The 26,051-nt window shown below is 35.7% G+C and overlaps 1 protein-coding gene across 1 annotated transcript in view; it reads left to right on the forward strand.

Moving 5' to 3' along the window:
* Positions 1-4,011: 4,011 nt before the first annotated feature.
* LOC129269418 (BAI1-associated protein 3-like) overlaps positions 4,012-26,051 on the forward strand; it is a 61,181-nt gene continuing 39,141 nt past the window's right edge. The window contains exons 1-7 of the mRNA XM_064105742.1: positions 4,012-4,153; positions 8,570-8,719; positions 10,941-11,034; positions 15,314-15,400; positions 16,653-16,760; positions 18,425-18,484; positions 19,779-19,845. Coding sequence (XP_063961812.1) covers positions 8,622-8,719; positions 10,941-11,034; positions 15,314-15,400; positions 16,653-16,760; positions 18,425-18,484; positions 19,779-19,845 — 514 coding nt within the window. The 5' untranslated portion in view covers positions 4,012-4,153; positions 8,570-8,621. The remainder of the gene's footprint in view (positions 4,154-8,569; positions 8,720-10,940; positions 11,035-15,313; positions 15,401-16,652; positions 16,761-18,424; positions 18,485-19,778; positions 19,846-26,051) is intronic.

Consider the following 26,051-nt stretch of genomic DNA (forward strand, 5'->3'; position numbering starts at 1 on the left):
ACTATAGGCTTGGGCATCAGAGCCGAGTAATCGAGTCTACCCGATTCTTGTCACCAGAGTCGAGGAGTCACCCCCATTCTTTCAAGGCTCATTACTCGAGCCTGAGGGATCCACTCTACAAGAGAACCGATTCTGTTTTACAACAGCACATAAATGCCCTGCTGAAGGGAATTCCCGACCTAGTTTACAATTGCAAGCTAAAATCATTTTATGGAAATCTAATACACAAGTTAGTTTAGTGTGTAGTTGTGCCAGACCATGGCTCTCTAGACCTATTAGTGTCATATAGGGGCTGTGCAAGCAGACTAATCCAAACAGAACATGTCTGGCTTCTCTTATCTACTGACCACATAATTGCCCCCTCAAGATCACTTTCAAGGTTTCAGGAACAAACAAGAAACCCAAAAGTTTGATTTGAAAAAGAGAAGAGAGAGAGGAGTAGGCTATATAGAAAGAGGGAGGGAGAGAGAGTGAGAGGGGATATCTTGCTATTGTACACAGTAGGTGGTTTCAGACCGCCTCAAAGTTCGTCAGTTCCAGGTATTCTCTGATCGGGAAATTTACCCCGATCAGAAAATACCAGGTATTTTGGTAATGTGAAAGCAAACTACGTGTAATTTCCCCGAAAGAAAATACCCGCTAAATAGTAGGTACTTTGAGAAATTACGAGAACTTTCGCAGGGATTTTTCCAAGGTTTCAGGTATTTTGGCAATGTGAAAGCAATTTACGGGAACTTTTAGCCCAGCGTGTCGTTGGGCGCGGGCGCCGTGGGTGGCTGCTGGGCTAGTGGTTTTGAATCTCGCGCCTTGCCTGCTTATTAGACCATACTGCGCATGCTCCTAACTTCAGGAATTTATCCCGAAGGGTATGTTTCGGGGCGGTGTGAATGCAGGAATAATTAATGGGTATTTTTTAGCCTAAAAATGTTCTCGTAATTTAACGGGGATTCTTGTGATCGAGGCGGTTTGAAACCACCTAGTAGCTCCATTCACTTTATGGACATGAAAAGAGCTCTGCATGTATCTCATAATTCACTAGTGTGTTAAGTGATTGTGGAGTCGACTCCTCTCGGAACTGAAGCCTTGGGTCAGAGCCAGAGTCGGTTCTGGGAAAGGTGGGAACCGCCCAAGCCTACTCTGCACGCAAAGTCAGTACGGGCAGAGAGACCAAGGAAAATCCAATCAATAGTTTGGGGCCAACCCGATTCACTCCCGATGTTCATGAAAACAAGGGCAATAAAGGATTGTAAATTAACAGCTCAGATGTCTGATACGGGTAATAATAAACCTTAGGAGCAGTCAGAGTGTGGATTAGTCAGTGTGTTTTTGAAAATAGATAGACCCTCTCTCATTTTTGGTTGATATATACCCCCATAGATGCCTTATTTATGCATATTGTTTACAACTTAAGTTTTGTGTTAATAGGACTTTTATTTTGCATCTTTTTCGAGAGAGTCTTCGTTTTGAACGGAATAAATTTCACTTGTTATGTGTACCAGTAATCCAGTTTGGACTCGGTCAAATGACAAAAGTCAAATTATGTGGATAGGGCACTCATGTAAATATGGCTGTAGTCTAACTATGGCTGCGTTTATCCGACCTCAAGCCAGAATCGTGATTTGAATCATGATTGGAATCATGATTCAAATCACAAACATGAATCACAATTACTACAGAATCAGGGTTTAGACGACCTTCGTTCCAACGCTGTTTCTCCTCGGATTCGGACCGATCCAGTGCGCATCACAGTGCGCAGTTTGACCCAGGAAGTATAGGTCAACGTTGGACACTTAATTGGAGGTCGGCGACGTACATGTGATGTGACAACGTGGGGCACGCGCCTTGGCAAGAACCGGAAATAGCTCGACACAATGACGTCATATAATCATGATTCAAATCACGATATCGTTTATCCGAACATTTTCGTACGTGATTCTGCAGAAACGTCTTTCCAAACGCCCTTTTTTTCGTAGTTCATGTTTGTGATTCTAATCATGATTATATTCAATTTCGACTAAACGCAATCGTGATTCTGCAGAATCGTGATTTGAATCATGATTGGAATCATGATTATAGGGTAAAAAAGTGGCGGATAAACGCACCCTATGTTTGCTATGATTCTGCATGTTGATCACTGAAGGAAAATGTTGTTAAGAATATTTACCCACCCCCCCCCCCAAAAAAAAAAGTGTGATCAAAGGTTTTTAGAAATACAATTTTATTAGTTTTATAAAAACATTTCCCTTTTAAAAGGGAAGTTCACCCAGACAATAAGTTGGTTTGAATATACTAAAAGCAAAAATGTTAGAAAAAATATTGGTAAAGGTTTGATGAAAATCCACCAAAGAGTATTAAATAAAGATATGAATTTTAAAAGTTTTTTATTTGTGATCTCATACATGTATGTAAGCAGCTCCCAATATATCATTAACATGTGATATAATTCCATAAATTACATTTTTTTGATGCAACGTGAGAACTAAAAATATTTTCAAATAGAACCTGGGTATGAATGATGTGTCTGGTGATATGTAGGCCTACACCATACAGGTATGATCACAATACAATATTTTTACTTTTAGAAAACAATTTATAAAAAATTTCACAACACATGGAGGAGCTGCTCTTTGACGTCACAAAATCCAATTTAAAAAAAAATATGTTCATACTTTCATAACCCTATCTACATGTAGGCCGGGGTATTTTGGGAGTTCATATGGCCGGGGGGGGGGGGCCTCTCAGGCCCCCCCCCCCCCTTGAGTACTCAGCCGTCGACCAAGCGATCGCGCCAAAAATTGGCACGCGGGTTGTCTGGGACATAATCTACAAAATTGTATAGTAGTTTACTAATTTATTTCATGCGAATTGTTATCAAGTGATTATGCTAATTTATGCGTATGTAATTAGTATGCGAAATCATACTTTTTCCTCTAACTCCCTAAATAAAGCTCTAAATGTTCTAATTTTTGGTATAGAAACTCTTTGTGGTGTTCTTAGCAAATGTACATGAACAAAATTGTGATATCAAATCATTTTCTTATGTATTATATTGTTTTTGCAATTTCTTATGTATTTCTCTGTTTTTTTTTACCTTTTGTTTTTCATTGTTTTTTCAATGAAATTTGTTGGGGACTCTTCTGAGATCATAAAAAGCATGAAATTAAGACATCTACTTGCATCGTTTGTACACAAAATCACGTTTTTTGAGCAATTTTTGGTCTGACATGCACTTTCATAATGTTGCGTAATTTCGGAACCACATACCCGGGTGACGCAAAACTGGTCTCAAAAGTTGCGCAAGACTTGAAAGTAAAAAGTTAGTGAGCGCCGCAATCAAAAAATTTCGCGCAGTGAAAATATTGCACAAATCATTGAGGGGGCCCCCCCCCCCCCCCGGCCTAGATAGGGTTAAGCCAAGGCCACTATCAAATTTTCTATGGGACATTTTTTATGCATGAAACACATCACATACATATCAGATGCCAACAAGCATATATTTTTCTGGTCATACATGAATCTTCTCCCCAGACAGTCTAGACCTTTTTATATCTTTTCAAAGATTCGCTTTTGTGTGCATAAATTGCAAGGCACAATACAATGCGTAATAAATAAGCCTCAACTTGAATTTGAATAAGCCTCAACTTTATCCCTGGTCAATGTTCATTTAATGAGAGGTGTAACTTTTAGACCTTATTATCTTGTTAGGTATGAATACATTTAAGAGAAAAATCAATTTACATATATACATGTATAGGCCTTCATCCACATCTAGATTAAATTTTTGGATTTCAAATCTAATATTTGAATCAAGAGAGTTTGCTCGATCTATCTTGCTTCAGAGTGCTGTGGCCTACATACAATGTATGGAGACTTGGAGAGTCAATGTTTGTTTACTCGTTGTAATTCCTGCTTGAGCCGATGACATCATCACATCCTGATATTTGCGGATTTGTAATCAGGTTATGGCTATTTAGGTAAAAACTAGGATTATTAACACTGTCCAAAAATCCTGTTTTGATCAGGCTATTGGTGTGAGAAGTGTGTGACAAAGCAAGGCAAGTTCTGTGGCTGAAGTGGTCTTTTGATACCAGCGTATGATTCTTAAATTACGCCCATCTGTTGAAGTTCATGGTAGTAGTCCAACTGATACTCGGTATGTACCAGAAAGCATGGTAGTGTACCTTTACCTTTTTTCAGCCTTAAGGAAGATTTATGTCACTGTATGTGTTCTGTTTGGAATTGGAGCTGGGATGAAATCAGCAGGAAATCAGAGATTATTTTTGCAAAGTAGTATCAATCATTACCGGATGTGAAATTGCTTAACAGCAAATTATTTACATCGACAATTATAACTGTTGATCTGTGAGTATTTATAGTGACTGTTGTTGATTGAAAGCCCTTGTATGTTTCATATTCAAATAGATTAATTTACCAGACCTGTTGAATGCTGAAATTATTTCATCGTTTATAAAATCATGTATTTCTGTTCAACCCTTTTAAATCAATTTTCCATCAATAATGCTATTAAATGAATACCTGTCACAGATAAAAATCACTTAATCCAATTGTGGTTTTGAATTGGATGCTGGTCCCAACTGTACTTGCATGTTATCTAAAACGATTATGAATCATCATACATATTAATGTTTTATGCCTATTTCATTTTGTTAGCAAACCTTAAAGCCATTGTCCAATAGGATTCTTTTAAAAAAAGTCACTCCCAGTCAATCAGCAGTACTTTGCTGTCCATTTTATTTCTTGAAGGGATTATAGATAACTCCTTTTCTCAAATGGTGTTGATCCATGCTTCAGGGAAGTAAAAGGACACTCCATTGTAGTGAGATGGCCGTGTCATTTTTTTAAAGTACTTGTTTGACATCTCAATTTTTGTCTCGCCTGCATAGCAGAGCGAGACTATAGGCGCCGCTTTTCCGACGGTGGCGGCGGCGGCGGCGGCGTCAACATCAAATCTTAACCTAAGGTTAAGTTTTTGAAATGACATCATAACTTAGAAAATATATGGACCTAGTTCATGAAACTTAGACATAAGGTTAATCAAGTATTACTGAACATCCTGCCTGAGTTTCAGGTCACATGACCAAGGTCAAAGGTCATTTAGGGTCAATGAACTTTGACCATGTTGGGAGAATTATTTTCAAAATCTTAACCGAAGGTTAAGTTTTTGAAATGACATCATAACTTAGAAAGTGTATGGACCTAGTTCATGAAACTTAGGCATAAGGTTAATCAAGTATTAGTGAACATCCTGCTCGAGTTTCAGGTCACGTGACCAAGGTCAAAGGTCATTTAAGGTCAATGAACTTTGGTCAAGTTGGGGGTATTTGTTGAATTACTATCATAACTTCAAAAATTTATGGATCTAGTTCATGAAACTTGGACATAAGGTTAATCAAGTACCACTAAATATCCTGTGCGAGTTTCAGGTCACATGACCATGGTCAATGGTCATTTAAGGTCAATGAACTTTGGCCGTGTTGGGGGTATTTGTTAAATTACCATCCTAACTCTGAAAGTTTATGGATCTAGTTCATTAAACTTGGACATAAGAGTAATCAAGTATCACTGAAGATCCTGTACGAGTTCAGGTCACATGACCATGGTCAAAGGTCATTAAAGGTCAATGAACTTTGGCCGTGTTGGGGGTATTTGTTGAATTACCATCCTAACTCTGAAAGTTTATGGATCTAGTTCATAAAACTTGGGATATAAGAGTAATCAAGTATCACTGAACATCCCCTGTGAGTTTCAGGTCACAAAACCAAGGTCAAAGGTCAGTTAAGGTCAATAAAATTAGGCCATGTTGGGGTAATTGTTGAATTGCCATCATAACTTTGAAAGTTTATAGATAGAGTGAATGAAATGTGGACATGGGTGTAGTTGACAAGTCTTAAGTCACCGTTCAAATGTCATTTATGGTCAATGAACGTGGTATTATGTCATTATATGAATGGTGTTTTTGTGAATGATTATTTTATAGTATTTTTCAAAGTTAGCACTGCTGCTATATTAAATTGCGTAATACAGGCGAGACTGCCAGAGGCGTTCCACTTGTTTATGTAGGCACCAGGCAACAATATATTTTTATGTACAATGTATACTTGGTGAGCTGCACCAAAATGCACAAATTAGGGGAGATCGGGGTTAGTTGGAACATTTTTGACAAAAATGGCTGTAAAATCCAAATATATTTTATTTGAGAAACAATCAATATATCAGCTTGAAGCATATATATCTAAGGGCTTCAAATGTACCCCATACCATTTTTTAACTCTATGATGGTTACTGAAAAAAAATCCACCTTGAACAAGGCCATTGCATGCGTTTCAACTTACCCCATATACGGGGTAAGTTGGAACATGGTATGGGGTAGGTTGGAACACTGCTTGGTCAATTAATACCCCTTTCATACTGCCCTCTTCATTTTTCACCGAACTTTTCCGCCTCGCATTCCTCATTTCCCCGGCGAAGAAAAAAATGTACCCTTTCGCACTGACATTTCTTCCCCGGGGAAAGTCAACTGACGATTGTAGAACCAACGAAAGAAAATTGTAAACATTACTTCTTACCTATTACAAAAAGGTATAAACAAAATTAATTACAACATATTTTGGAAGTATTACGATAAAAACAAACAATATCACCTTGTTTTTATATTTTAGCGCATTTTATACATGTAAAATGTGCTTTTTAATAAATATTGTTAGTAAAAAAAAAAATTATGTTCGAGGGTATCTACTTGGCCATAGCATTCAGCGGAGCTTGCAACTATCGCGCGCGGAATCTCGGTACAGGCATGGAATAGGTCCATGGTACAGGGGACTTCGGGAGAGAAAAAAATTGACCTCTGACGACATTAAAGAGGAGAAGTTCTCCGGTTTGCTTTCATACTGGACACTTTCCCCTTCGCTGGCGAACTTCGCCAGTGAAAAGCGCAATATGAAAGGGGTATAACAATTATACTAAAACTACTTACAACCATAATATTACATGATTTTAGCATATTTGCTTTATTTTTTTCAAGTTCAAAATATTAAAAGTGGATTTGTTGAACTTTTTGTTTTCTATTATACAGCCACTCACGCAAGCCAACTGTGTAGTAGAATTTCACTTTAATGCGTTTGATTTTACATGCAATTAAGTGTACTATCAGCAATTTCATGTACTTCTGCATCAAATTTACATGACAAAAATTAATTGTTTATATTTTTTACTAATTAATTATGCAAATAAGCATATGAAATTTGCCCTAAATTTTTTTGGTATGTTTTTGCCTTTAACTCTATCTATTAAGCTAGTAGAATGCTAATTTTTGGTGAGAGTATCAATTTTTACCTTTATAACAAATATCCACAAAAAATAGCGAAAAATAAGTATTTTTTGTTTTTTTAATTTGTATTTCTTTGTTTTTTCAAACCTTTGTTTTTTGTTGTTTTTCTCTGATGAACTTTGTCGGGGACTCTTTTGCGATCATAAATAGCGTAAAATAAATCCATTTGAACCAACAAAAGTAAAAATAATCATACATTTATGATTTTTGGTTGAAAAACACAATTTGCATCATTGACCTTGTACATGGAATCATGTTTTTGAGCAATTTTGGGTCAGATATGCACATACAAAATGTTGCGTAATTTCGAAACCGCGCACCCAGGCATCGCAAATTTGGTCTCAAAAGATTTGCAAGACTTGAAAGTAAAGTCACCGAGCGGTGCAGTCAAAATATTTCGCGCGACGGCGTAGTGACGAAATTTGTCGAGGGGGGGCTCAAATTGACCCCCCAGTTTGATAAGGGTTAACATTGCATTAGAGGCCTACAATAGGCCTTAAATGCACACTCAGACCTAACTGAGAAACAAAACGGATGGTATACAATACATGTTCAGAAGAGTATGAAATACTGTATACATTTTTTCTCATACCCAATGTTTTTATTCATAATTATGTTTGGGGTAAGTTGGAACATGTTCCAACTAGCCCCTTCAATTTTGTTCCAACTAACCCCAGAGGCCCATTTGACATTCATAAGCTTACAGCACAAAAAAGGGACTTCACCATGGCATATTAATAACCTTATTTTGTAGCTTGGTACAAGTGTCCATTATACCCCCAAACAGGCCAACTTGATCTATAAACTTCTCTGAGATGGATGGCTGTTGATAGTAGCAATAAATTGAGGGCAGTATTGCATAAATTTATTTAAAGGCGTTAAAGAAAATTACAATGTTTCAACTTACCCCGCGTTCCAACTAACCCCGATCTCCCCTATCCATGATAAATGGCAAAAGAACCATGTAATTGCCACTGGGTTCAATTCAGTTCTCGTTTTGCACAAAGACAAGTTGGAGAAATATCGTTCATAAATTATTATTTTTCTCCTAGATGTCACATATTGCACTAGTGCTTGTAAGCCTAGTTTTGAAATACATTACCCAAGGATGTATATAAGCCATTTTATAATGTTCTTATATGTTTGTTGTTTATTTCTTTATTATTGCATGGATCCATATTCTGTATTACAACTCCCCTTTCACTTTCTTTTGATTTCTAGATTGGAAGTAAACTTTTCTTGATGACAACATACTAGACAAGACGCAGTGACGATGATGCGACGGAGTAGAAGAAGTCACTCCATCTATCACATAGTGGAGAAAGATGACTCGGGTGATGAGGACATTGATTACCAAGAAAGCAGCGAAAAGTAAGTGTCTTTAGGAATGTTATGTACTGTATGTTCCCATATACAATGCTTTGCCACTCTCAAGCCAGGTGAATAGTAGTGTGAAGGCACAAACCCTTTGCTGTCTAACACATTCTAAAGTGGTCTGAGTTTTCAGACTACCAGGGGGGGGGGGCGTTTCATAAAGCTGTTTGTAGTGACTATGGCCCGTATTCTGAAGTCAGGTTTAGCTTAGACCACGGTCTAACTCTGTGCTAAAATTATGGGGAGCCAAAAGTTCAAAAATTCTGTTTTTATTGTATATTTCTTATGTTTACTATTTAGTTTCCTGTTGCTTTCATAATGAAGAAAAATACTTCAGTTGTCATTCCCAGACTATTTGTGTGTCATATGAGTGAATAAATAGGATATATGCACTCTGAGGGATTCTTGCCCCAATTGGCTCTCCATAGTTAAACCACAATTTTAAACCAGGGTTTAATTTAAACCCGAGTTCAGAATACGGGCCTATAAGAACAACTGGTGATCCTTTCTTGTGGTAAATGACATAACCAAAAATGTTCATTGGTGATTATTAGCGCGTAAGAAAGATTCACCAGTCTTTCTTGAAGTCGCTATTAACTTACTGACAGCTTTATGAAACAATAGACTTGTCTAAAGACGACATTTACCCAGCACCACACTCTAGAGAGTGGAAAATATGCCTTTAAAAAAAATCAACTTCATGATAAGCCTACCAGCCACTCTCACTTTATTCATGAATATAAAAAAATAAAATAAAAACAATGGGAAGTTTTCTACCCCCCCCTCCCCCTTTGATTTTTGGTAGGACTGTGTCATGGTAATCCTTTAAAATGTCATCGGGTTGCTCATGTTGGTTGATTTTTTTTTTATGTCACCTAAATGTTCTCTACTAAGAGAGATTGGTCTGAACATAACATACAAGTGCAAGTAGTTTTTGCATTGCGATCCTTCAGTGGAGCTAGCCAAGTATCCCGTAGCTCTACATCTGCAGTATGGAACTTTCATAATTAAAGTTATCCAACTGGATTATTCTGAAATATCATCTTTCAGTAATTGTGGTTTAGTTTAAGTTTTTATGGTGAACATGATTGTATTCATTTGCAGTGTCAACTACATGTAGGGCATATCAGTACTGTTATTCAAACGATGTGCATTGATCTCTAGGATAATCTTATTTGCTTGGATGTTCTCTTCACAATGGGAAATGTTTTAGTTTATGTCGCAAGAAAATGTGTACTCTGTGCGGACGTTTGTCCTATTGGGTAAGATAATTATTTCGACAATAATAATACCAACAGCACATATCACTGCCAAATGCGTCCCTATGTGCTTCATTGGATATTATTACTGTGACTTTAGCCCCGCAGCCTTTTACAGCGCAGTGGCATTTCAAGGAATAAATTCCTGCCAGGTACCCATTTACCTCACCTGGGTCGAGTGCAGCACAATGTGGATAAATTTCTTGCCGAAGGAAATTACGCCATGGCTGGGATTCGAACCCACGACCCTCTGTTTCAAAGTCCGAAGACTAGTCCACTGGGCCACAACGCTCCAATGTGACAATTTTTGTCGCATTGTCCATTTAGGATAAGTGGACTTGTACTGTGTTATCATTCTTAATATAATATTATTATGTTTTATTGTTTTTGGTCATTTCTTTATATGTACACTGTGTGGTGATGATGATAATGATTATTATTGATATGTATTATTTGTTTATATTTTGCCCTTTGATTAATAGTTGAGAGATAAGTCATTCATTAGAATGTGTGCTTAAGTTTTTTTTTTTCATCTGAGTATATTTGGATTTTATGTTATAATTTTCTTGAACTCTTATTTTCCACACTTCAATCCTCCTTCATAGATCCTGCTTGTAATTTTGAGGGTATATCAGATATATTTACCAGGCTGTCTCATGTCGGAACACTGCGATCAACCAGATGTGATCGGATTCCGTCACCGTTTCTCTCATTCCCCTGTTCCGACAAAACAAGTGACAGCAGCACAATAAATTTTGTCAGAGAATATATCTTTGGTTTTAGTATCCTCATCATCTCAGCACAATATTGAAATTCAAACCTTTAAGATTGATCAACAACATCCTTGCAACATCTGGTTTTGATTTCAGAGTATCCTGCAGATTGAAGCACTTTATTTTGCTGCTAGAATGTCTTGCCACTATGCCAGGTAATCATGAGTAATACTGTTTCATATGCAGGGTTGCTGCTATGGACGGCAAGTTCTTTGAACAGTTCATCGCCTTGAGGTTTGCTGATGGAGAAGCTGGCCAAGATACATTCAAACCAATTCAGGTAAGGCTACAATATACATGTTGACCAGCGCCAGGGGGGGGGGGTGTTCATGAAGATTGTTTGTTAAAAGATGAAAATAATGATTGTAACCTGTCCAATTTTCTTTCATGGTAGTTTTCTGTAAGAATATCTTTCAAGAATTGTCCATTGCAGAGGTTAATAGGATTACTCAATGCACTTCAATTCAATAATGGTATTTATTTGACAAGTTCAATTGCATACATGGCAGCCAGATGGCTGAAATTTTAGCATGCTTACAATACAATAATTGTCCAACATATTACATTCAAGTTACTGTTGAAATACCGAAAATAAGAGACGAACTGACCGATCATTTGTGTGTAGTCCAATAAATTCTTTTCTGTGTGAACTGCATGTGATCCAAATTTGAAAGAAAATTTGAATCCTTCACAAAATTGAGTTGATTTATTATCAGAGAATTGACAATGGGAATCATTTAAATTTAGAATGATATCTCTCTTTTCTGTAAAATCATATTATTAACCCATTTAATGAATAATTTACAATGTTCAGTCAAAATGGTTGCCCATATTGAGAAAGTACTTTTGAATGAAACTTTTTTGAAAAGTTTACATGGCAATTTTAATTAGATTGCTTTAAATAATTTCTAGCTTTTTTTAAATATAGTAAGAGCACAGTGAAATTAAAATACCATATTGTTTGTTGTTTTTTATTTGCTTATTAAACCTTCTCTTAACTGTGTATCTTTATTTTCCTTCCATTAAATTCTTCTAATTTGTTAAATAATTATTGTTTATTTTAGTTATCTTCTAAAGATATTCACATTATTTATTTTTCATTTTTTATTCAACAACACTTACAACAAGAAAAGAGCCTATTATGTGATCTGATACTAGTATTATTTGGAATTGGGGAGCTGATCAATGCCTCATGGCTAGAAGACCCCTGGATACTGATGAAGTATCAGCTATATTTCACTCTACTTATCTGCCCTAAGCTTAGTATTAAACTATGAAAAGAGTGATTTTGAAAAGATTTCTGAGAAAGTTTGTGTTCCAGGGTACATATGGCTCAAGAATCTTTTAACAAAAACATTCAGGGCATTGATTGATGTCTTGGCAGAAAGGTCATTCTGCAGTTCATTGGGTTCTATGTCAACAAAATGCAAACAGATCTAAAAACCTTTGATAGCAGATATTTGTGTGCATTATCCAAATGTTACCCCATTTGTATAATTTACATTTCATTTGTAATCTGTATGTACATATGTACTGTAATTTAAAAAAAGTGAAAACAAAACAAAAACATATGATTCATGCATTTCTTGTACACATTGAATATATTCCAGGATGCGATACATAATTGTACAGTAGTTCTGAGCAACGATGATAAGAAATTGTAGTACACGTATACATTTAGACCTACATGTATCATGAGGTCATGGTAAGGATAAAGATTGGTTGCTGTGATTGGAAACATCAAAATAAAAATTTTGCTTGGTTTTAAATAGAAAAAACATCCCCGATGATTCGTAGGTTCCAGCTCACAGGAAATCAATTGAATAAATGTTACAGAGTGATTGATCTCATTTCAGTATGAATGAAATGTGTGCTACTTACATCATTTCTAATATAGGGCCTATTCATCAAAGGAAGAGAGGGAGATAAAGAGGGGAAAGAGCATAAAATACGTTGAGTTAAAGGAGAAGGAGAAGCCATGAAAAGAGGAGGAGGAGAAAAGGAGTAATTTGAATCTTGAATAAGGCATATTTTCTCCGCTGGCACAAATCCAAGATACTGAGACAGTAGCTAAACAGAAACTCATCAACACTCTTTATTGGCCATACCTGATTTTAAATTTCATATCCTCTTCCCTTATTTCCTGTTATAGGAAATCAAGTAGTTTCACTTGTACCTGGGGAAATACATGTATAGAGGAAGTCCTCATGACTACTTACACAGAAAGTGTCAAGCAATGAGAATGTGTTCTGTTTCAAGAGACTATTGTAAAATTTTAAATACTCACTGAATAGGTGATAATAATATAATTTCATTATGATTAAAGACCTGATTTAATGCAAAAAATGTAGGCCTACATTTAACTGCTAACCAAAAGAATATAATATTACACCACTTTCACTAGATGAGTATCTGCCTTATATCACCGTACACACAAATGTTTGGCCCAAATATTTCAGCTGTTACTTTGTCATATTTTGAATTATAGAGTATCCAAAGAGAATTCTTTCCAGTCGACCTCTTTGGTATGATATATTCTTTTCAGTAAATAACAGAAACAAAGAAGGAGAAACTCACAATGATTGTTTACAACTTTCCAACAGAAGGAATCCCCAATTAGAGAATTTTTCACTCTACAGATAAAATCCTCAACTCACAAAAAACTCACAAACCGTGAGATCATTAACCTCTTTTTCAGTGAGTTTTATATATTTTACCTTCGCTGGGGCCCAACCATCCATGGTAATTTTGTCATATATATGTGATCTGTTTTGGTTGGTTATTGCCTTGGTTTGTTCAATCAAGGCAGTCTAGATCAATGGAGGTTTCCATCTATAGCTTCATCTGTCACAGGAATTCTGCAAGCATTAAAAAAAACAACTACGGTGTTCGGTGGGGTAAATCAGTGGCCAATTGCTGTGGTATAAATGATGCCTAATCTATTTTATTGAATGGGATGGCTGCTGTTGCACTACTTTATGAAAAGATACATGTTTACAATTCAAATGAGAAGCTGCATGTATATTTCATGCATTCAACAAAAGGGTATTTCCTGGTAAATGGAAAGGAAAATATGAGAGACATGCATGTATTATAATTTGAGAACATGGATAGACAACATCTCACCTTTTTTTCCTGTACATACTTTCATTTTCTTTTCTTTTTTATTTCTGTAGTAAACATTCTTAGTCCTTTCAAATCTAATTCCATTTTCTATATTTCATTTCTTATAAATTTTCAAATATTCATTTATTTGAATAGCATTTATTCATTTATTTACTTACATGTATACAGTATTTAATTGGTTGGTTGTTTGCTCATTTCATTTTGTTTGTGGTGGGGAGAGGGTAGGATTGATTGTTTCATGAAATCAATTTCTACCTGCTAGTTCATTTGTGTTTCATTGTTCAAATGGCATTGATCTTCTGTGCATGTATACATGTAGAATCAATTCAAATACAATTCATCAATCGATTTCATCTTGTGTATGGTATTACATGTAGGTACTGTATAATTAATGTTTCTCTTATAAATTGTATCACTGAAAACATAAACATGCATACATGTAGTTTGTAACTCTTTAGAACACAATTCTTTTACACCACTACTTATCTTTTAAAACAGTGTGGTAGCCCTATATAGTATGTAATAATATAGGGCCTACATGTAATAATAATAATATAGGATTCGTATATCGCACGTATCCACCTTGCTCCATTGTAGGTGCTCAAGGCGCTCCTATATTACCCCGGCTAAGCTAGTCTACTGATTCTGGTGCGCACAGCTTTTTGAGGAATTACTTCCTGCTGGTACCCATTCACCTCACCTGGGTTGAGTGCAGCACAATGTGGGTAAATTTCTTGCTGAAGGAATACACGCCAAGGCTTAGATTAGAATCGAACCCATGTCCATGGAAACCCACGTTTCCATGTAGGCCTACAAAGCAGGCAGTATCAACACACTTAGCATTTTCTTGCACTGGAATACAACCCTCGCCAAACAAAACCCTTGTTGACAGGTAGTTTTTTTTTTTGGCAGTTTATTCAGTTTTTGCAATATTGCTGTACATAATAATGCTTTGAGCTTTATGCCCAAGGTAACTTGGGCAAGGGTCTGTGGATTGTTTTACTGAAATTGTGTTGTATCCAACATAATTATACATATACATTTTATGTAAGCATTTTTATCATAGAATTTTTTTATGTGAAACAAGTAAATCAGCAGTAACTGCCATGTAATTTTATCAGATTCTCTACATGATGTTACCAAGTGATTTAATTTGTTTTATTGTATGTACACATTTCTTACTTAAGCTAATAATCATCTGGCCAATTCCATAAAATATGTACGTCCGACCCCTTAAATGTCGGACCTTCATGAAACTTTTCTGTCTCTTGTTTCCGGTTCTTTTGACAGTCTGTAATATTCTCAAATGACCATGACTTGGTCAGTTTGTGAAGTGAGGTAAAACTTAAGAAAAATAGAGGTCGAATGTAGGAAAGGTTTATTATTTTAATATGGAAATGCCCATCTGTAAAATGATACATTTTTTTTTATAGGATGAATCAGCAAACAACAATTCCACCATTGATTTCACACAGTGTCGGGGGATCTACAAAGATATTCCACGTCCAACGAGCCGAGAGGTAATATTATACATTAATCTGTGTACTTACGGCAAACTTATGTAGAAATGTTGGTAGTGTTTTATGTACACACATCATTGTCGCTTGGTAGTCACCAGGGACTTACATGTAAGAATCTATGGCAGAAACTTTTGTCATGGGTAATAGGGGCAGAAACTGGTTGATTTCATTCTTAATTTTTGTGAAAATTTGATTTTTTTAGTTCTAAGATAAGTACAATCTCCTCTTACCAATATCATTATTCCCTTAGATTTACAACCAATCATGTTATAGATTCAACCGATACATTTGAGGGAAAGATTAACATGACACTAAAGGTACACATAAAATGAAAAGTTGTATTTGTATATTTCCTCCCATTTAACAATTTATTTGTAATATCATATTCTAATATCTGTAAAAGACATTTTTTTTTTACATATTAACTATATATATCACAATGTAGGGTGTTTTATTTTAATGCTATTTAAAAAAAATCAAATGTAAAATATAAATATATGCACTTTTGTTTCTTTCATGATTCAGTTGTGTTTCATTTTGGTGCTAGTAATTGAAATATAGCAACATCTCTAATAAATCAAAATTTAAAGGTCAAGTCCACCCCAGGAAAATGCTGACTTGAATAAATAGAGAAAAATCAAACTAGCATAGTGCTGAACATTTCATCAAAATTGGATGTAAAATAAGAAAGTTATGACATTTTAAAGTTTCGCTTATTTTTTCACAAAACAGTGATATGCACAACTAGGTGAGCTAGTCGATGATGTCCATCACTCACTATTTCTTTTGTTTTTTATTGTTTGAATTATACAGTATTTCATTTTTTATAGGTTTGACAATAAGGACCTACTTGACTGAACCATATAGTATTAAACAATGCTAATTCCACATTTTCAGGGAGGAATTAATCATTGTATCACTTGACAATGAGGAGAAAATAAGAATATTTCACATTTCATATTATAAAAAACAAAAGAAATAGAGAGTGGATGACGTCATAGTCTCCTCTTGTGCATATAACTGTTTTGTGAAATTAAGCAAAACTTTCAAATGTCATAACTTTTTTATTTTACATCCGATTTTGATGAAATTTTCAGTGTTATGCTTGCTAGATTTTTCTGTTTTTATTCAAATCAACTTTTTGTTGGGGTGGACTTGTCCTTTAAAAATTGTTGTTCTTATAGGGGGGTACTAAAACTCTGATGTGGCTATAACCTTCTTTCTTCAATGTATTATTTTCTATTGATTTCAGGCTGAGTTCTTCTATAGATCAGCTCTAGTCACAATCAACCAGAGACTAGGTGTGACCTATGAGGTAAAAGAACTACCAAATACACAACTATTCCAGTATACGCAAGAGGTGAGTCATTAATGCACAAGATGTTTATTCAGAAAACCTGATAATTGAATATCAGTGGCTTGATAAAAAGACCATTGAAAATATGAATTTCAACTGCTGACTGCACTTCAGATTGTAGCAGTACTTTGTTCTTTGTTTAAAATACTTTCATTTTTATACAATATGCCATAGAATTAGGCCGACATTGTTTTTTTTTTTAGGAGATACAAATTCATGTAGGCCATAGTAAGTTCTATATCAGAATGTGTTGATTACTAGGTAAATGTATATCACCACTATATAAACTACTCGATTGTATAAGATTGGGTGGTTCTTGTTGTTTTGTTTTTTCCTCCTTATTTTGACTTGTAACAGATAAAAAATGAAAAATCTTTATTTCTTAAATCCTCCAGTAAGTGGATATCTGAAAACAGAAATTTTTGCGAGCATTCCCTAGCAATGCTCCCAATTTATTTGAAGTACTGTACTGTGTAAAGATCAGACACCATCTTCATATTCATTCATTCATGGTTTGTTTATATTTCATGGCTTGAAATAGTTATTCTGACATTTCATGGATGGCAGAGTCCGTAGCTTTTTCTTGATTGGTTGGAAACATGTTTTGAGACTTTTGAGGAAATTGAAAAGAATTGTTTCATGTTTGGAGGCAGACAAGTTTGTACTCATTTATATGATACAATTTATAGAATGGTCTTGAGACAGTCTGTCTTTTGGAATTTGAGTTCATGAATTTACTTTGTTTTCTTCCTTTGTTGATGCGTGCGGTTGCTACCTAATATCATGATGAAGCAAACTCAACAGGAAGCCAGTATGTAATGTCAATGTCTGGTTGCATGGTACCTCCGGGGTTACTGTGGGAGCGTGGGGAAAAAGGCATTCTTTTTGTCATGGAAAGTTTTATCTAGATTTGTACCTGATGTACATATATATATGAAGGCTTTCATGATGACGGGATGACGTAATAAGCCAGGGATTTGCAGTGTTGGTTTAATACAGTGATGCAATTTGTAGGGTTTATGTTTACTGGTTATCAACCAATGTTGATGGTAAAATTCATTCATTTAAGAATTCAACTGAGCTTTTAAGTCATTTTTCCTTTGTTTAGCATTGCCGCTATGATGAATGGTGGCAATAATTTACCAGCCCTACAGTGACCTGTAACATAAAAGATACAATTGATCAATTCACTATGGCAAACCATGTACAAAAAGTTACAATGAATTGTAAATGTTACTCGTATCTCTTTATGTTCCACCCTTTACCTAGATTTAAGGCCTATTTTCCCTCATCCGACTGACTGTCAAATGTGAAGAAAAAAAACAGTGGATATTTTTTTTCTTTAGCAAACCGAAAATATGAAAATGCAATGTTATTGTGAGAAAATTTTAGATTTGAGAAAAGAATTTGCTCAAATTTGTATTCAGTGACTTAAAAAGACACTCTAATGCCTTTTGACATGTTTGACAGCAGAAATAAATCATTCCGTGTGTGATTTTCTATGTGCAGTGCTGCAACGAAGGTATTAAAAAAAGTAAAACAACTGACAGAACCAAATTTCCAATTTTGAGCTTATGGGGGCAGCTTAATTATTTTTAGGCCTAATCAGGGACCTGATTCTCTTTTCCCTATCATTGATTTTTGTGTATATTTTTTTTTCTTGACAGACCTTGAATATGAATCCCCAAGAACATGAAGCTCTGTTACAGAAAGTGTCACATGGCCTTGTAAGTTATATTTGAAATACACTCTACGATGCTAAGAGTTTATACTCAAATGCCTGTAACATAATTTTCCTCTCTCATGTCCATTGTGCCTATTGTTTGATTTTCATTTTGTATGACAATAAGAGCATAATAATTTTAATATACAGTTGAGGCCAAAAGTTTACATACTGGTACACACCAATGGAATTCAGTTATATTTGTTTGCTTGCCAAACATCGTGTATAATTTACTATATATTCAAAAATATAATACTACCATGACGAATTTGGTGTCAAATGAAAGAGCATATTAAGCTCTTTCACATTACTGGGATTAAAGTATATTTCAGGTCGAATTTTCTTTGAAGAAAAAAAGTAATATTCGAGCCAAATGTATTCTATTGTTTGTTATTATATTACATCATTTCATAGAAATGTGTAAATGTCAAATCTATGATTTATATTACATTTTCTATCATGATATGTCACCACTGAACAAAAAAGTGTAATCTTAAATATTTGTGTTGAGAAGTAACTAGCACATATATGAAATGTTTTGTCAAGTTTTTATTTTTAATTTGTCTAAAATATGAATATTTTGGGGGAAAAAATGACACCTAAATATTTTTCAGTTCCTGATGACAAAGCAATGTGATGAAGGGGCATGACATACTCATTTGTTTGATATCAAATTCGTCATGATAGCACAAATATTTTATAAGATACAGTAAATTTTATGATGTTTGGCAAGTGTCAGCTTTTCTTTAAATTTCCTGGGTGTATGTAAACTACTGGCCTCAACTGTGTATTTTTATTCTACCGTATATGGAGTTATAGGCCCATATTCTGAACTCTGGTTTGACTTGAACCATGGTATTAAGTTATGGTTTGACTATGGGGAGCCAAATGTGACATCAATTTCTATAATTAGATGATCAATATATCATCACATTTGGCATTCAAGTCGTAAAATTTTTTTCAAAATGATAATTACAGACTTCTTCATCATTAAACCATGGCATGGGAAGCATCATAGACATTATGCATTAAAGTTTGATTTTTTTTTACATTCATAGCTTCCCATAATTTTAGACTGGACTTAGACCCTGGTTTAATTTAAACCAGAGTTTATAATACGGGCCATAGTGTGCAAGTTTACATTTATGTAGGTTTTGATAATGCTATCAATTCAATTCCGTCATTGTATCTGCTTCTCAGAATTTTTGTCTTCATCCAACAACTTTTCATGTATATGTATATGTTTGATACACTTGAAGAAACGTATTACCAGAAATAATTTGTTTCTCCATTGACAGCCTCCCCCACTTATCATGGTTGTGGATGTCATATCAGCAAAAGATCTGCTAGCAAAAGATGCTAACGGTAAGTACATGCTCAGTGAAATATATCATTTACTGTACATAGATTAACGCATGTTTGCACAATTAATTTCCATATTGAGTCCATTTGTATGGTACAGAATATTTTACTATATTAAGTTGTGACAGATAAATGAATTTAAGAAAAGGTAATGTTTTTCTAAACATTGAAGTAAGTATGAAAATGGGAGGGAAGCCTATTGCTAGTCGTAAAAGAAATATAAAAACACTTTGTTTCTTTCAAATCACATATGGGACAGTATATAGTGTAAATGATACATAGATTGATTCATTGTTGAATAAATATCACGTTTCAATGTTTCCGAATTTGATTGCATATCGGGTTTGGAGTGTTTACTGAAAGATAATTGCTTTAATAGGAATAAAATAAAGTAATGAGAATGCTTTGAGTAATGTCTATTCTTGGATTCGCTTTCATTATTTACATTCTGATTATAGCAGTTTATTGTGATGTTTGTATGGATATTATATTTGTAATGCACTTATAGGCATGGTACAGGAAAGACTTTTTATTGCTTGTACTTAATGAAAATCAGCTTGAACTGCGTAATGCTGCTCTGTTTAAAGTGGAATTTCACCCTCATGTAACTTTGTTGTGATGAAAATCACAAAAATATAAAGACACACATTGATGAAGGTTTGGTGAAAATCTGATGATGATGATGATAATGATGGTGATGATGATGGTGATGGTGATGGTGAAGATGATGATGATGGTGATAGTAGTGATGATGATGATGGTGGTGGTGATAATGATGGTGATGATGATGATGATGATGATCAATGATGATAATGATGATTATGTGATGGTGATGGTGATAATGATGGTAATGATGATGATGATGATGTGATGGTGATGGTGATAATGATGGTGATGATGATGATGATGATGATGATGATGGTGATAGTAGTGATGATGATGATGGTGGTGGTGATAATGATGGTGATGATGATGATGATGATGATGAGGATCAATGATGATAATGATGATGATGTGATGGTGATGGTGATGGTGATAGTGATGGTGATGATGATGGGCATTTTCACGGTAACTGACATTACACGGCACAATGTTTTCACACCTTTCATTGTGTGTATCTCTAAAACAACAAATGATGGGAGTTTGCTTTTGATAGAGTTAATAAAGTGAACCTTGCTGTATACTCTGATACTAAGTTTTCCTATGTAACCACATTTTTTTATGCATCAGCAAGCATAAATGTGTCGGTAACTGACATTACGTAAAAAGACATGCAATTTCAGGGTGTTCATTAAAATTGAAATATCTCATGTCCCTGAGTAGATAGAGTAATAATTTAAATATGTAAATATACCTCCGTTACTAGGTTAAGATGTGTAAAAATATTAAACAATTCGTTTTTGTCTTTTGGGGGCTATGATAATTTTCCCACAACCATGCTGGTAACTGACATTACGGTAACTGACGTTACACTTAATTTGCCATAGAGATAACACATGGAAGTCAAATGTGTGGAATCATTGCATTGTATCTTCTGTGCAGGGCTTCACATGAAAGTGAGCTTGATGTGGAAGTATACCCAAGTTTCTAGGAACATTTCAATGAAAAAAAAAATCTTTTTCTTAATTCCTTTCTTTGATTTGAACATTTTTATCATTACTTGTCGGTAACTGACAATACACATTAACATTTTACCAGTGCTATATGATTTTCAAAGGCATAATTTTCTTGGTACTTATATGTAAGGCTTTTTAAAATCATAAAAGTTTCATAATACTTCACATTTTTAATTATCAAAAGATAAGAAATGTATGTTTTACTTACTCGGGGGGGGGGGGGGGTGGGGGGGGGGTGGGGGGGGGTCATAGCAGCTACATGTTTTCCTATAGTAATTTAATATTGCATTGACTGTACACATGGATTTTTCTGACTATACACCCATAATATATTCATCAGTTTTATATTGACTTTTTAAACATTTTCCTTCTCCAACCTCCCCCTCCCCTCAAAAAAGACAAAATGAATAAAGGTCTCCTCCCCTAGGCTACACGTACCCCTCCCCTGAATCTCATGCAGCCATGTAGTTTTATTGATTTCTATTCTGGTCAGTGCAAGCAATGCTTGTTCATATCTGTCGGATTTCAATTCTCTTCATAATTTGTTTAATCATTTCATGGTGATGATGATAATAGTCCGGGGGCTGGGAGAGTTTATTCAGCTTATCGGGTACAAAAGGTTTGATGGTTCCAAGATGTTGGCATGATATCAGTGGTCAAGAAAATGTGTTGCTGCCGGGTCAAATCCTGTACGGAAGGCACACAGGGCCCCATTTTTGTCGGCCATCTTGAATTTTTCATGAAAATCAATTATTTTCATATTTTTGCACAAACAATGGAAAAACATTAAATAAATACGCATTTCACATTGATTCAGACAGTAGAAATCGATTGCAAGTGTTTTTAGGACAGTCCGGTTAATGTTTTTTGAAAAATATAAGACGTTATGCCAAAATTTTCATGTTTTTAGGCAAAAATTTGCATGTGCATTGATATCTTTCTGTTTTCTCATTAATATCAGCAATCAATGCAAAATATCAGCATTCAACACGAAAGAGAATATATTAACGAGGACATTGATATGCTTCATGACAGTATTAATGTCTTAACTTGCTTATAGATATAGGGAAAATACCTCCATATGCATTCCCCGATATTGCAATAAATTGACACCAAAAAGCAACCTCCGTCACTAGTCACACTAGTAATACCGATTTCAATGCGCTCGTTAGCTTGCCTTTCAAAAGAGTACAATAGACTCAATCGGTCTTGCCTCGCCTTTGTTGGTGTGACTAGCACGCATTAGTGCATGTAAAGGGCGCCGCGATAGAAAAGTGTATATTACATTATGGCTATGAGAGCAAAAGGCGTTTTCTTTTATACATTTAAGCAACTTTTATGTTAATGAAACCTCTTGGAAAAGTTAGAGGAGGGATTGCCCTGCATGTCGCAAGCAATTACATTCGGACACCTCAAAACATAGTCCCGCAAGAGCCTGTCGAAGGTACCACACCCTTATCCGAAGCTTGACTACTAAAATATCTTGCCTTTTGGAGCCCTCAGTGTGGCAAAATGATGCTTCGGTTAGGTAAAAAACAACTTTTGTTTTCTTGAAATCACTTGGAGACGAAAGAGTAGGCTTTTCTCTATCGGCTACATTTAAAGAAGTGAGAGCACAACAAAGCCTACCCTCTCAGGGGGCTGCCCCAGGTTACCCATCCCGTTTTTTCGTATTTTGCCCATTTCTTGGAAAATTCGTCATTTTGGAACCACATTGATGAGAAAAGTGTTTCTACTATGTAATGAAACCACTTTTATTGTTTAAACCACTTGAAAACGAAAGAATAGACTTTCTTCTATCTGTAACATATAAAGAATTACTGGAAAATGGAAGCCACCCCCGTTAGTGGGATGCCGAAAACACTATCCCCTTTTTTCCGTATTTTGCAAATTTATGGAAAAATCTGCAAATTTGGAGCCCCCACTGAGGCTAAAGGGTGTTTCTGCTAAAAATCAATCCGTTTTCTTGTCTTAAAACCACATGGAGACAAAAGAGTTGCCTTTCTTCTATCAGTTACATAATAAGAGGTGCTTGTACAGCAAAGCCTACCCCCGTCAGGGGCTCCTGAAATTACTCACCCCTTTTCTGTATTTTACCTTTTTTTATTAGAAAATCTTCAAATTTGGAGCCAATATTGAGGCAAAAATATGTTTCTCCTATGTATATCAAACCACTTTCATTGTCTTAAACCACTTGTAGACAAAAGAATAGCAGTTATCATAGCATCAGTTGCATATAACGAAGTGCTGGTATAGCAAAGCCTACCCCCGTCAAGGGCTCCAGAAATCACCCACCCCTTTTCCGCATTTTACCTTTTTATTAGAAAATCTGAGAATTTGGAGCCCACATTGGGGCAAAAAGATGTTCCTCCTATCTTGCAAACAACTTTCATTGTCTTAAAACCACTTGGATAGAAAAAATTGATATTTTTTTATCTGCTACATATAACGAAGTGCTGGCACATAGAAGCCTACCCCCTCAGGGGGCTCTTGAAGTCACCCGGCCCCTTCCCGTATTCTGCCAATTTATGGGAAAAATCTGCCAATTTGGAGAAACTGAAGAGGGTAGGCGTCGATGTGCCAACATCTTTTTATATGAAGCTGATATTTCAAAAAAAAATCTTTTAATTTCCAGGTGGTTTGAAAAAATAAAGTGACTTTACTATTGTATCAGAAACGCCCTTTGCCTCAATGGCGACTCAAAAATAACGAATTTTCTAATAATGAGACTAAATGGACAAACAGGATCGGGTGACTTAGTATTCGGCAGCCCCTGAAGAGGGTAGGCGTCGATGTGCCATGCAGCACTTCTTTATTTAAAAAGCCTACTCTTTCATCCCCAAGCCCAGGGGAGTTGAAAAAAATAAAAATGGTTTTACTTGATAGCAGAAATACCTTGTTGCATTAATGGGGCTAAACACTGCGAATTTTCCAATAAAGAGGGAAAATAGGCAAAAAGGTGGGGGTGACTTCAGCTGCCCTGGAATTGAGTAGCTTCGATGCGCCAGTACGTTTTTTGCATGTAGCTTTTTTGCATGTAGAAGAAAGCCTATTCTTTCACCTTTAAGTTGCTTCAAAAAAATTATTTAGCTTCATTATATAGCAGGAATGCTAATTTATCTGAACAAGGGGTCAAAAATTGCGAATTATTCAATAAAGTGGGAAAATAGGCAAAAGGGGGGGATTTGGCAGCCTCTGTTGGGGGTGGGCATCTTTGTGCGAGCACGTCTTCAAATGAAGCTGATGGAGAGAATCTACCTTTTTTCTCCCACGAGTTACAAAACAATAAAAGCTACTTTCTGCAAAGCGGAAACGCCGTTGGTCTCAATTGGGGTTCCAAAATCGTGAAAATGGCGAATTTTCCTAGGAAAATACGAAATAGGGGTTTGGTGACTTCAGCTGCCCCCTGAGGTGGTAGGCTTCGATGTGGCAGCACTTCGTTGTAATGTAGCAGATAGAGAAAATACTACTTTTTTGCATCCAAGTGGTTTTAAGACAATGAAAGTATTTTGCTGTTTAGGAGAAACATCTTTGTGCCTCAATGTGGGCTCCAAATTCGCAGATTTTCTAATCAAAAGGTAAAATACGGAAAAGGGGTGGGTAATTTTGGGAGCCCCTGGCGGGGGTATGCTTCAGTGTGAGAGCGCGTCTTCAAATGAAGCGGATGGAGAAAATCATACCTTTTTGTCTCCCACGAGTTACAAAACAATATAAATGACTTTCTGCAAAGCGGAAACGCCGTTGGTCTCAATTGGGGCTCCAAAATGGCGAATTTTCCTAGAAAAATGCGAAATAGGGGTTGGGTGATTTCAGCTGCCCCCTGAGGGGGTAGGCTCGATGTGGCGGTACTTCGTTATAATGTAGCAGATAGAAAAATACTACTTTTTTTGCATCCAAGTGGTTTTAAGACAAGGAAAGTGTTTTGCTATTTAGGAGAAACATCTTTTTGCCCCAATTTGGGCTCCAAATTCGCAGATTTTCTAATAAAAAATGTAAAATACAGAAAAGGGGTGAGTAATTTCAGGAGCCCCTGATGGGGGTAGGCTTTGCTGTACAAGCACCTCTTATTATGTAACTGATAGAAGAAAGGCACCTCTTTTGTCTCCATGTGGTTTTAAGAGAAGAAAATGGATTACTTTTTAGCAGCAAAACCCTTTAGCCTCAGTGGGGGCTCCAAAATTGCAGATTTTTCCATAAATTTGCAAAATACGGAAAAAAGGGGAGTGTTTTCTGCATCCCACTGACGGGGTGGCTTCCATTTTCCAGTAATTCTTTATATGTAACAGATAGAAGAAAGTCTACTCTTTTGTCTTCAAGTGGTTTAAACAATAAAAGTGGTTTCATTACATAGTAGAAACACTTTTCTCATCAATGTGGTTCCAAAATGACGAATTTTCCAAGAAATGGGCAAAATACGAAAAACGGGATGGGTGACCTGGGGCAGCCCCCTGAGAGGGTAGGCTGTGTTGTGCCCTCACTTCTTTAAATGTAGCCGATAGAGAAAAGCCTACTCTTTCGTCTCCAAGTGATTTCAAGAAAATAAAAGTTGTTTTTTTACCTAACCGAAGCATCATTTTTGCCACACTGAGGGCT

Source organism: Lytechinus pictus, chromosome 10 (genome assembly GCF_037042905.1).
Source record: "Lytechinus pictus isolate F3 Inbred chromosome 10, Lp3.0, whole genome shotgun sequence".
Classification (NCBI taxonomy): domain Eukaryota; kingdom Metazoa; phylum Echinodermata; class Echinoidea; order Temnopleuroida; family Toxopneustidae; genus Lytechinus; species Lytechinus pictus.